This window comes from Mustela putorius, unplaced genomic scaffold, assembly GCF_011764305.1.
Source record: "Mustela putorius furo isolate JIRA1106 unplaced genomic scaffold, ASM1176430v1.1 tig00537350_pilon_pilon_pilon, whole genome shotgun sequence".
Taxonomy (NCBI): Eukaryota; Metazoa; Chordata; class Mammalia; order Carnivora; family Mustelidae; genus Mustela; species Mustela putorius.
The window spans coordinates 2,248,242-2,261,622 of record NW_025422471.1 but is presented as its reverse complement, the minus strand read 5'-3'; the positions used below and the strand labels follow the sequence as shown (position 1 = coordinate 2,261,622).

At 40.2% G+C, this 13,381-nt stretch overlaps 1 protein-coding gene across 20 annotated transcripts in view; it reads left to right on the top strand.

The window, feature by feature from the left end:
* The window catches only part of PAM (peptidylglycine alpha-amidating monooxygenase), a 155,283-nt gene that overhangs the window by 57,295 nt on the left and 84,607 nt on the right, over positions 1-13,381 (top strand). For all 20 annotated transcript variants that reach the window (XM_045074394.1, XM_045074393.1, XM_045074392.1 and 17 more), the window contains exons 5-6: positions 3,848-3,933; positions 5,557-5,640. In XM_045074394.1, the coding sequence (XP_044930329.1) occupies positions 3,848-3,933; positions 5,557-5,640 (170 nt within the window). The remainder of the gene's footprint in view (positions 1-3,847; positions 3,934-5,556; positions 5,641-13,381) is intronic.

Below are 13,381 nucleotides of genomic sequence, written 5' to 3'. Positions count from 1 at the left end.
ATTCCAGAAGCCATTTCTCTTAATCTCTTATTTTTCCTTTTCTCATCGTCTCATATACTAAGTTTTAGGATTAGTTTCAATATCCTAGTGCTTTCCAGCGAGTCCATCTTTACTCAGTCTTGAGTTTAATAAATTTCTTTTTTTTTTTTCTTAAAGATTTTATTTATTTAAGAGACAGAGATCACAGGTAGGCAGGGAGGCAGGCGGTGGGGGGGGGGGGGAGCAGACTCCCTGCTGAGCAGAGAGCCTGATGCGGGGCTTGATCCCAGACCCTGAGATCATGACTTGAGCCGAAGACAGAGGCTTAACCCACTGAGTCACTTAGGAGTCCTGAGTTTAATAAATTTCTTAAAAATTATAAAACAGGATTTGAAAAATCAAGGTTTGCTTTTGGAGCTCTTTTACCAGAGCTGATGAGAAAATAAAATGTAAGATTGTTGTCTCTTTGCGAATAAGTGAGAACAATTACCTAGAATTTGATTTTAGAATTGTATACACACATTGCAACTTAGTTCAGATATTATAGTCATGTAGTCATCGAAGTTTATCTTCACAGAATATCATTTTCTGCCCATAAATCAATCTCATATATTGAGATAGAAGGAAGTGTGACAGGCAGAGCTTTGAATCATGGCTTGACTGTGTGACCTTTGGAAGTTAAACTCTCTGTACTTATTCAGCTGTAAAGCATAACCTATTTGCAATGTTCTTATGAAAGCTGATTTCTACAAACTAGCAGGCAAGTCATAATTCAGATTTATCGTTATTTAAATATTTTAGTTAAAACTTCTTGAGGAAGTTTTCAAAAAAAATTTTATTATACTTGACAGAACAATAACATTTCGGGCCAATCCAAATCTTTGTATATGAAAAGTTAAAAACTTACTTGGAAGTTAACGCCGCCAAACATTTCTTGAATATTTACTAAATGCCAGGCAGGGTTGCAGGTGCTGGGAGTTTATTGGCCACAAAGTATGCACAGTCTGGTCGGAAAGGAGATCCGTAAGCTGATGCTTAAGATGGGCGCTATAGTTAAGGAGTGGAAGTTGGCCTAGATAAGGAACAGAGAAGGCTTCCCTCAGGAGGAAGTCTGAAGGGAATTTTTTTTTTAATGATTTTATTTCTTTATTTGACAGACAGAGATCACAAGTAGGCAGAGAGGCAGGCGGGGTGGGGGTGGGGGGTGGGAAACAGGCTCCCTGCTGAGCAGAGAGCCTGATGCAGGGCTCCATCCCAGGACCCTGGAATCATGACCTGAGCTGAAGGCAGAGGCTTTAACCCACTGAGCCACCCAGGCGCCCCCTGAAGGGAATCTTGAAGGAGAAAATAAATACAGGTGTGTCAGGCAGAGATTTGGGGAAGGGGTTTTCCAGGCAAAGGGAATAGTATGGAAGAGAGACTTTGAAAACTGGCAGAAATTTGGCATGACTAAAATGGAACTTTTTTTTTTTTTCTGAGATATAAAAGTTCCCAGATAATGAAAAGCCTCATGTGTTATGCTATAATGTTTGGGTTTTATTTTCTTGTTATTTTTGCGAAGAGTTGCAAAGGTTTTGTGCCAGCAAAATGACCTAATCAAGTTTGTAGCTTAGAAAAACTTACTAAAGCAGTTTTCTCTGTTATATTTCATTCTGGTTCCTTCTAGTCATACACTGAATTGACTTCCATATCAGAGGAAACAATTATCTTGTTTAACCTAAGACTGTCATCACAATGATGGGAGGCACTTTTGTATATTTATGATCTTTGTTGAAAGCTATGAAAATTGCCACCCAGATCTTTAAATTTTAGTAGCTCACAGTAGTGAGATACAAAGTTCATCACATCTGACAATCCCATCTCTTAAACTCGAAGAGTATGAGGCCAAGGAGGGAAACTGTTTGGGGCACTGTCCAATATCCTAAGACTTGTGGCACAGGGGGCACAAGGGTGTCGGACATTTGTTCCAACGCACCCATCTCACGTGATAATGGTCCTTCGTCATTAAAAGTATATTATTCTTGACCGTGAACACTAAGAAACCACTGGCTGATGTGTTTTACATCGCACCTTACCCAACTTCTTTCTACATCCTGACTGATAGAAGCAAAAGCATTTGCTAAACAGAACCTTATGGGAACCTCCTGGTTCGCAGTCCCTCACCCCTTCATTCAGCTGGGTAACAGGTGTCTGTCCTAACTGCCTAGTCTCCCACCCATTTCTGGCCTTAAGCGGGAAACATGTTAGGAGTTCCTGCCTCTGAGTTTGAAGGTACGTTTTACCAGTGATTTTATTGTCTGTGACCTGGATGTTGGACAGGTTCTAGCCTCAGTTCCTACCCTGTTAAGAAAGCTACCACAGCCTGCCTTCAGTTTTCTCCCAGGCCATGGGCATTGCCCACTTTCTCCTGTGTGAGCCAGCCTTCTGCCCAAGAAGCTGTATTTGTCCTTGTCTTTGATAGCCCTCGAACCTCTCAAGTCTCTCTAAACTCTTGACTCGGACACTGCTTGGTGCCAATTTCACAAAACACAGAGCTAGAAAGGCAACATAAAAACATCACCGAGGAGCACCTGGGTGGCCTCTGCCTACAGCTCAGGTCATGATTCCGGGGTCCTAGGATCGAGCCCCACATCATGCTTTCTGCTCAGCAGGGAGCCTGGTTCCCTCTCTCTCTTCTGCCTGCCTCTCTGCCTACTTGTGATCTCTGTCTGTCAAATAAATAAATAAAATCTTAAGAAAACATCACCGAATGATGTTTTGAACAAATCCAATTCTAGAAGAGAAAAAACTAAGAGATATAGTGTCATGGAAAAAAAAAAAGGAAGAAGAAATGTGGACATGTGTGCCTTGGACTCAGGAAGCTTACCATTCATGAATTTGGTTGGACCAACATGAACTCTAGCGTGTCAGTCAGCGTAGGGGGAGCCACAAGCACATGGCCACCACAGCCTGAGCGAGAAGCTTTGCACACAGGCTTGTGAGAGTTTGCAGACATGCCCATGACCCGCAGCGGCTGACTAGAGGTGCAGGGATTCAACTCCACATGGATCTTTCTGCCCAGGCTCCTTTCGCTGCGCAGCCCTGCTTCTCAATAATGAATCTCTAGATGAAGTGAATGCCTTGTTAAAGAATGCATTACCCTGGTAGAGTGCTTTGAGGTTTGTAAAGTGCTTTCACTTATATCTAATTTGATTTACAGAATGACTGTGAGGTAAGTATAACTAAACCCTGTTTTATAAAAGAGAGAAAACTGAGGCTCAGTAGACTGAGTGACTTGCCCGGCATGAAACCACCTCTCAACAGCACAGCCGGTATTCATACGCTTGGAGTCCTAGATTTAACACCAAGAACCCCTTACGTGGGATACACTTGTGTGGTTCCCCAGGCTGATGGTAAGTATTGTGCTCCACCAAGTGTGGATGTGGCCAAAGATTTAGTGAAAATGCTGATCCCCCAAGGGGAAATGTGAACGGCATGTCTTTCAGTCCACCTCCAAATTAACACCGTGTGGACACTGGTTTCCACGCGCTGTCTGCGCAATGCTTACCTTCCTCCCTGATTTTACAGAGTACGTTCCACATAGGAACAGACCAAATTGCAAACTGTATATCTGCCTCACAGGATCGTTTCACATCGGGCAACGCACAGACACACTTCCCTCTTTATTTACTTTTTTCAGATATTAAATTATTCTTGGCTCTAGTCTTTGTCAGGATCTTAAAGCTGGTATGACGGCAATCATGATATTTTATGTATTTTACTTTGTTTTCAAATCTCTTCCCTTAGCCTCTCCTCCCTATGGTGAATGATTAATGTGTTTTGCTATTTGGATCTTCGTTTATGGCTGCATTTTGTTTTTTTCCTTCAGGTATTGTGATGAAGGAACCTGTACAGATAAAGCCAATATTCTATATGCCTGGGCAAGAAATGCTCCCCCTACCAGACTCCCCAAAGGTATATCTGAGGCCTCTTGCATCGCCTTCCCTAAAGCTGTTTAATTTCTGACTCTAGAGAACTTTTTATCATGTCCTTTCCACAGTTGTCAACAGTGTTCCATTTTGCAATTCCACACTGAAAAATTGCCAGTATTACCTGCATTGTACTGAGAAGGTTTCATTTAGGTAGTTCCTCTTTTTTCTGCCTCTCTTTGGTAAGTAACCTGACCATTCAATAGTTCAGGTAGAAGCAGAGAGTACCCAAGAAGTATACCTCACACTACCTTCAGCCTACGGCACATTGATTCATGACGGCAGGAGCATTTCATGAGCCAAGAGAGCTAAGAATTAAATAAATTGCTGTTTCAGCAAACAGATTTTTTTTTTTTTAATAGTCTTGGAACCTGGATATTTAATGCAATGTCAAACCTCAGCTGGCTTTCTGACTTCACTCTGAACTGTTCACAACTTCCAATGTGTGAATGAATTACCAGGCTCTCTTTTATTACTGTGATGTTTCTTAGTATCAAGGGAATGTGCAGTTCTGTAACAGAATAGGTCTGCCATGGTTCAGGGATGGTGTCTTGGGATACACGTGTCCCTCTCTTGCCTCCCCAGCTTTGCCAGCTCTAATTGATATCTGTTTTGCTTTGCTTCAAATGAGTTTCTGGATCCTCTCAATAGTTTACCAGGCAGCTGCTACCAAACAAAATTGGAAACTAATGGGGGCTGGGGAAAGGCTGTTATAGATTTGCTGACATTTTTAATGTTAGCATTAAACCATTAGTTGAGCAGATAGAAAAAAATTTTCCTCGCCTATAAATATTTTCTCTGTTGATTTTTTTTTTAAAGCTTCCTAGCAAACTCTATTAATAGTACAACTCTTAGGAACCCTTCAGATTCCAAAAACCTATTGACACACTGGACTTTGCAATCTCACTGATAACTGATTTCCTCAATAACATTTTTGCAGATACCAGTTTTCATATGCGAATGAAAGCATTTCCCCTGAGGTGCTCTTAAGAAGTCTGTTTTCTGGGACGCCTGGGTGGCTCAGTTGGTTAAGCAGCTGCCTTCAGCTCAGGTCATGATCCCAGCGTCCTGGGTTCAAGTCCCACATCGGGCTCCTGGCTCCGCAGGGAGCCTGCTTTTCCGTCTGACTCTGCCTTCCACTCTGTCTGCCTGTGCTCGCTCTCGCTTGCTCTCTCTGACAAATGAATAAAATCTTTAAAAAAAAAAAAAAAGAAGTCTGTTTTCTATATTCAATCAGAAAATAAAAATGAATGAAAACAAAACAAAAGAATGGATTTATGTATATCTGTTATATAATCACCTAGAGTAGCATTTTGTTTTGTTCTATTTTTTTTTCAGAATGAGTGAATTCTCCTCTTAAAGTATATATGATTACTTCGGTTCTGAAATGGGAAGTATGAATAGAATTCTATCAGAGCTTTGAGAAGGAATGATAGATTATATTAGAAATGTTCAGGGATTACCAAGTTCATTTTCTCATATAACATAATTTCTTATGTTATATGCTATTTTATTTTCCTTTGGATTTCATAGATCAGCAACCTGAGATTAGCTCCATTTTAGACTTTGATTTCTAAAATATTAATTCATCTTCTTTCTAAACCTTTAGGTGTTGGATTCAGAGTTGGAGGAGAAACTGGAAGTAAATACTTTGTACTGCAAGTACACTATGGGGATATTAGTGCTTTCAGAGGTAAGTTTTGAAATGCTGGAACTAAGCACAACTTTAAATACTATAAATATATGAAATATATATAAAAATGTAAAATGTACCTACCGACTCTTGACCACACATTCTGCCCACTGGGAAACAACTGCTTTTGTTCCCTTTAACTTGGGACTACCAAAGAAACGACGTTTATTTTGAAAAGTGTATTCTCTTATCCTACTGTGCGCCTTTCTCTTTGGCTGACTTCAGGGTTCTTTCGCTTTCCAGTGTATTGTCTTATCTACCCTCTCCTATTAGGGGATTCCTTCCAACGACGAATGTTAGCAGACTAGGGATTTCGCCATTTATTTCTACTACTATAGGCAAGCCACTGGAAGAGCCCACATGTCTTGCAGTACCAGGAAAGTTCCCCAACACTCAGGTTTGTGTCAGTGCTTTATCTGTGATCTACACTTGTCTCTTCATGACCTCGTCCATCGTCTGCTGCCCTGACGCACAGACCCCACCTACTCGTTTGACACCTGCTAAGGTGTCATTGGTCTACCCATGATGACAATGCCCTTTATTTTTTATTGAAGTATAATTGACATACAATACCTTATTCATTTCAGGTGGACATCATAGTGATTCAGTATTTTTATACATTATGAAATGATCCCCATGATGTCTAGTTACCATCTGTCAGCATACAAAGTTACTACAATATTATTGACTATATTCCCTATGCTGTACATTAATCCCTGTGACTTTATTTTATAACGGGAAGTTTGTACTATGTACTCTATTAAATCCTCCTTTTCTTATTATAGAATCATTAACATGAGGAAGGGGCCCTGTTCCCAAGGCAACCGAGACTGGTACTTCTTCCTTCTGCTGCATTTAGTCAAATTCCAACTGCCTTCCAGGTTCACACTTTAGTGTTCACGGGAGTGTAAATATTAAGCAATCTTCTCCTTGGCTTATCAGCTTTTCCACTATGTCTTGCCGACTTATACATATTGCCCCGAGTTCTCTAATTTAACATTATATTTCTCCTAACTAACCTCATACATTTTCCTCTCCAGACACATTAGCTTCCTCTCCGGCAACTAAGTCTTGAAGTACATGTCCATCTTGGTCCATGAGGTATCCTTGGGGACCTTTGCTGAGAGTGCCTCCTGTGGTCGTGGTTTCCATAGATTCTCAGTATTCAGGACTGGGATAGTAAATACAGTCTTTCTCTGGAAAAAGATAGTAGGAAGGATAATTTTATATGATTGAAAAATTATCATTAGCACTGCAATCAGATATATTATCAGCTAAACAAGCTCCTAGGGACCAGCCCATGAAGCTAACTTCCAAATAAAGCTTGTTTTTATATTAAAAATACACTTTGAGTTATAGTATACTAATAGCTTTCCATTTTTGGAACAGAGACTTAAAACTTAAGTTGTTAACTGTAGTGTTGAGATAGGGTTTTGTTGAAAACAATGGAATAAATGTTTGTATTTGAGGAATAAACAGAAGTGATCTGTTCTAAAAAGTTAACCATGTTGGTATCAGCGGAACAGGGAGAGAGTCAGGCACTGCTGACTTCCAAATATTGATCAAGACTGTAATTTTCCCAAGAAGGCAAGGAAGGCTTTCCCTGCCCACCACAACTAAAGTAGCTGGCCATACCCACACACATTCCCTAGCCCCACTTTCTGTCCCTCTGTGGAGCTCTGGACTTCACTTTTCGGCCACATTCCTCCTAGCTTTGTAATATGTCCTAACAGGTAGCACACTGATACCCTAGGGAAGACGGATGATAGAGACTAGTTTTAAAATATATTACTGTCCTAATTTATTTTATTACTGGTGAGGAATTAGTTTTGTTTTGTAATTTATGTTTAATCTAGGGATAATTTAAAAGTTCTGAGATAGGTAAATACACAGTTATTCTTTAAGAGACTGATGAGGAATTTTTATACAGATTTTTCATTTTTCGCTTTTTTGGGAACCATTTTTCTAAAAGAAGGTGTATATGAGGTATGAGTTAGAAGGATTACTGGTACTATAATTCATGAACCTTACTGAAACATAACAAAAATATAAACAAAAAATTTCAGCCATGTAATCTTTTCAGTAATCTTAGATAAGATCTTATGCCTTAAGCTATATGTGACTTAGAAAATAAAAAAACGCATGGGAAGATATCAAATCTCACTAAAACTAGAGAGCATTTTATATTTATTAAATCAGGGGTGAGTGGAAATGGAATTATGGAAGTAGGACTATCAGGGTTTGAATTAATCTAGTACAGTTTGGGAAGCTTTTTAAATTAGTGCAGTGTTTTGAAAAGCAACTTTGTCATATTATATGGATTTTATATAGAACATTAAAATCTTACTGAAGGCTTTTATCCTAAAGAAAGAGTTGTTGTTTTTAAATGAGCTACCTACCCATGGTTGTTTATGCCCCATTAACTATTAATATGAAAAACTGGAACTCTAACAAAGGTCCCTAATATGGGACTAGTTAAATAAATGGTATAATAGCAAATCATAAAAATTTATATAGACTATATAATAACAAATCATGAAACTGTATGTATGCGTGCTTGTTTCCAAGTATTAGAAAGAACAAGGAAAAGAAAGAAAATAGTCAATAAGCAGGAAAGTCAGAATTGTGTGATTCCTTTTCTTCCTTTAAAATGTTAAAACCATTATCTTGATGTTTTTCAATTTGAACTTAGTGTTCAAACTTTTGATGATATTTTTAAGTATAGAAATTAAATATCAGAAGCAGACTAACTGTAGAAGGAAGTTGCAACACTACTGAAAAGTAGGGAAATACTTATCTTAAGGGTGTAAGTATTTATCCTTATGGGGAGTATATATCCTTACGTGAGAAATCTAGTACTTTTCTTTAATAAAACGCCAACAGTGAAGAAAAATCTTTTAAAATTTTTTGGAATGTGATAAAGTATCAGAAGCCAGACTGAGTGTGTCTTGGACTGTGATATCTATTAGTAGGAAAAAATTGAGAGTGATGTTAGGGAGTTCTGTGGGATTACATGAAATCTTTGTTTCAGTTTGGTCTTTGTTTGTTTTCGAAATTGCACAGAATGTGAAGCTGTGAAAGTGTCGTTTCGAAAGAGCCATCTTTATTAAACGCCACATCAGGCAGTGTCAGACCCTTGCTGGGTCTGGGTATCCTAACCTTCCTGTCCACAGGAGTTGAGTATAGGTTAGCAGGAGAGACAAGCACAGAATCTGCATTTCTAGACAATACTAGAAATTTATACCAGCTCCGGGGGCTGTGGAGAGGAGGAGCATGCAGGTTTGCTGGGAAGGGAGGGGAGGTGTCTAGAAAAGGCTTCTTGGCAGATGGAAACAGAGCAAGGATATTTGAATGGTGATCAGGAACCCCCAGGTAGGCAGGGGCAGGGGGAAGCCTCGTTCCAGATGGGTAAAAGCATGTGTCTACGGGGCGCCTGGGTGGCTCAGTGGGTTAGGCCGCTGCCTTCAGCTCAGGTCATGATCTCAGAGTCCTGGGATCGAGTCCCACGTCGGGCTCTCTGCTCGGCAGGGAGCCTGCTTCTCTCTCTCTCTCTCTCTGCCTGCCTCTCCATCTACTTGTGATTTCTCTCTGTCAAATAAATAAATAAAATCTTTAAAAAAAAAAAAAAAAGCATGTGTCTAGACACAGGGGAGTGAAATGCCTCATGTCCACAAGGAACTTTTGCTAATTTGGTGCTACTGGAGTGTGAAATGCAGAGAGAAGTGGCAAGAGATGAGAACATTGGTGAAGGGTGGGGTTGGACAGTACCCAGCTTTGCTAGGACTTTATTCTGCAAAGTACTCAGAGCATTTATTAGCCAAGCAGTAACCTCGGCTTCAGTCCTAAGCTTGACCATGTGGGAAATCACTAACCTTATGTATGAAGAAAAGATCAGGACTTTAGCATGCCAGGATGACCCACAGGACTGAGGCTCCCAGAAGCCAGAATGAATTCTTTTTTAATTGTACACTTCCTAGATTTTTATAAAATAATATTCCACAGAAAAAATAATGCAATATGATTAGAAATGATTGTCCCAGGGATCCTGACCAGCTCGGTTAATGGAGCATAAGACTGTTGATCTTGGGGTTTTTGAGTTCAAGCCCTATGTTGGGTGTAGCGATTGCTTAAAAATAAGATTAAAAAAAGAAAGAAAGAAATGAATATCCCAAATAAACAATAACATTGTGCCAGGGGTTAGGTGATCTGACTCTAAAAGACCAGATGGCCTGGCAAAGGTAGTTTCTAGTTCTGTTACCCTCACAAAGTTTCAAGACCTCTCTGCCCTCCTCCTCACTTATAAAATGGGATCATAATGGTTCATAGAAAGGTACCTGCTAAGTACTCAGTAAATGTTAATTGGTATCATTATTGTCCCTATAAAAGGCTTCAAGGTGACATAAATTGCCCTAAATCCAACCTTTTGGTCGTAGTTGCTCCTAATATAAAGAGTGCGCTGGTTACTTTTCCAGGGTGTTAAAATTTCTTGTTAGATTTAGACACAGAGTTGTTCATAACTGTCACGTTGTGACTAGAACTTTCTTAGTTAAGCTGCTTACTGTTCTCCACAACAGATTTTTTTTGTTCATAGTTCATTTATAAGAAGATAAACTACAAGACTGTCCCTTCCCTCAAGGAAATTAGAATAATAGGAACTAGAGATTCTTCCTGGTCCTTTTTTTTTTTTTTTTTTTCCCAACACAAGTTTTTTCAATAGAGTCTTGTTCCAAAGAGAAAATTCTCCTGAGCTTGTTACAGAAATTTGCCACATTTCTTCTGGGTGTTTTCGCTTATGGGAATCTTTAGAAAACTGGCCTCTCCTTTGCAGAGTTACTGATTTTAGATTCTTGGTCTTCAGCATTAACTCAGTTCTCCATTTGGGAAACCCATTTACTCACTAACTGAAGTTGGAACAGGTATCCTTAAAAATGGTGGAAAGGACCTGTGCCCAAGTCATCAGCATCTTTGGGTTGACAGAATTTCCAAGCTGTAAACTATGTATTCTCCTTCAGCTCTTGTTGCTTACAGGAAAAGTAGCAGGTATTGTCAGGGATACAGACCCTCTCCCCGTGTCACCAGGACTGTCACCAAGTGCCTGGACTTGGTGACCTTCGGATTTGATTTCTTCTCACCTTCTTTGTTTATGCCAGCCTATGATCTGTTAGGTGTAGCTTCTGAACAGCTTCCTTCCAGGGAGGTGGGCGTTACTAGACACAGGGTGTGAGTTCAAGTGCGTACACCCCACACTCACCCATATAGGCATGGGAGGTTCCTGGCTCACCACTGCTGTAGGGACTGTAAGGATGAGCACGAGAGAGTGGAAACAATGGCAGGCAGAAGGGAACACAGAAAGCTCTGGAGGCATTCTAATTCCACTCTGACTTCTGCCGCGTCTCTGCCTCTTAACGAGACTACTGCCAGGAAGCTAGCTATTGCAAAAAGCTTTGAAATTGTGAGCCCAGGAAAATCCCTTGCTAATGCATTTTTTAACAAGATGGAAGATAGATCAGTGGCAGGGCAGCTGCACTTAAAATTACTTCATTCCAGTATAAAGCAGACCACTCTGACTTTAGTGGAAGCATGAGAGTGCTCTTGACTCCCTGATACCTGATTGCGGAGAGAGCTGAGATGGGGGGAAATTGCGGGGAAGGTCATGGCCCACCGCTTCCTCTGGTGTTTTCTCTAAACCCCTCCCAGCAGCTTCCTCCTGCATGCTCTCTAGGAAGATACATCTCATGTGCTTTTACTCCTCTGCAAAGTGAGGGTTACTGTGGGTGGCATGTTTAAATCCATGTATTTTCTAACATTCTGGATTACTTTCCATATTTAAGAGCCTCCTCTGAATCTCCCTGATATGAGGAAGTGGAGATGCAACATGGGGGGTTTGGGGGGCCGGAAAAGAATCAATGAAACAAGATGGGATCGGGAGGGAGACAAACCATAAGAGACTCTTAAGCTCACAAATCAAACTGAGGGTTGCCAGGGGGAGGGGGTAGGGAGAGGGTGGTGAGGTTATGGACATTGGGGAGGGTATGTGCTATGGTGAGTGCTGTGAAATGTGTAAGCCTGACGATTCATAGACCTGTACCCGTGGGGCTAATAATACATTATATGTTAATTAAAAAAATAAATTAAAAAAAAAAAAGAAGAACCTCTTCTGAAATTGCACATGTGGACAGTGTTACTGTTCCCCTGCCTCAGGGAGCTGCCTAAAAGCCATGAGCCTCTCTACGTGGACAGAGAGACCTAGACATCACATTACTAGCACACAGCCTTGCCTTCTCTGAATAGGACCCTGATGTGCACCTAGTCCAACAAGCCTAATCCCCTTCCACAATATAGGAGCTTAGGGGCACCTGGGTGGCTCAGTTGGTTAAGCATCTGCCTTTTGAATTCTGTTATGATCTCAGGGTCCTGAGATCCAGCCCCAGGTCAGGCTCCCTCCTCAGTGGGGAGTCTGCTTTTCCCTCTTCCACTGCCCCCCTACCCCATTCATGCTGTGCTCTCTCTCAAATAAGTAAAATCTTTAATATATATATATATGTATACATATATATATATATACACATATATATATATGGTTAGTATGAGGTTAGTTCTCACCATGGTCTTTCTTTCCAGGGTTCTCAACACAGGGACAGCAGCCCTGCTTAAACAGACATATCCTCAACACATACAGAAATGTGGTTCCAGGAAGGGTACACTTTACATCATTTCCCTCTTTTCTCCCAAGACTTGATACCCATGCCACTCTTCAAGTCTCCTTTCTTCCCTCTCTGACTCCAATTTTTTATTTCTTTATTATTTTTGATATCAGGCCACAAAGTTACTCAAGTGCTGTGGGATAGATGCGGCTTGGAAGTAAGAACTTTAAATCTGATAGAAAGGAATTGGGACACATAAATCATTATATCACCTTTGGGAGTCTGGGACACCATCCCTAATCATATATGCTTGTATTCCTATAGAAAAATGTTCAAATAGTTACTCTACAAGGGATAAATGAAGACCATAAATAGCATCACATCCGTTTAGACCAAATTTTGCTGCCAAACACTATTTAAAAAAAAAAAACCTTAGGATTCCAGAGCTTTTCAGACTTTAGAATTGCAAATACTTCTATTAGAACAAAGGAACCTATTCTCTAACACTTGAGTTCTCAGTTAAAATAAAAACAAGGGTGTGAGGACTCTGGATATATCTGAATACTTTCCCATTAAAATAACCCCCCCCCCCCGCCAAACTTTACTTTTCATCTTTTGGAAAATACAGAAAAACCTTAAAAAAAAAAACACACACAGTAAAAAAAAAATCACTCACCACACCTTACGATTCAAAAACCTGTAATATGAGGTGACAGTTACACATCTCAATGTGCTAAAAACCAAAGACTTACACACTTTAAAGGGGTAAATTGTATGTTATGTGAATTACACCTCAGTGAAACTGCTGAAGAAAATCTATATAGATTACATGTGTATGATACCCTTTTCATTTCTATCCCCCTCTGTCCCTGGACTCCTACCTCCAGGTAACTATCATTTATATCTGCCTACTTTTCACATGCTTATCCTAACTAACCTCTCTGTATAAACACAGAAACCCCAGATGTGTATCTATGCACTTTTTCTTTTTGGGGCAAAAATCAGACCTCTCTCTTCACAGAGCTGCATCTGCTGTTGTCTTTAATTTAACGATGTACCCTGGGTATATTTCTAAGGCAGACCATGTAAAGCTCTTC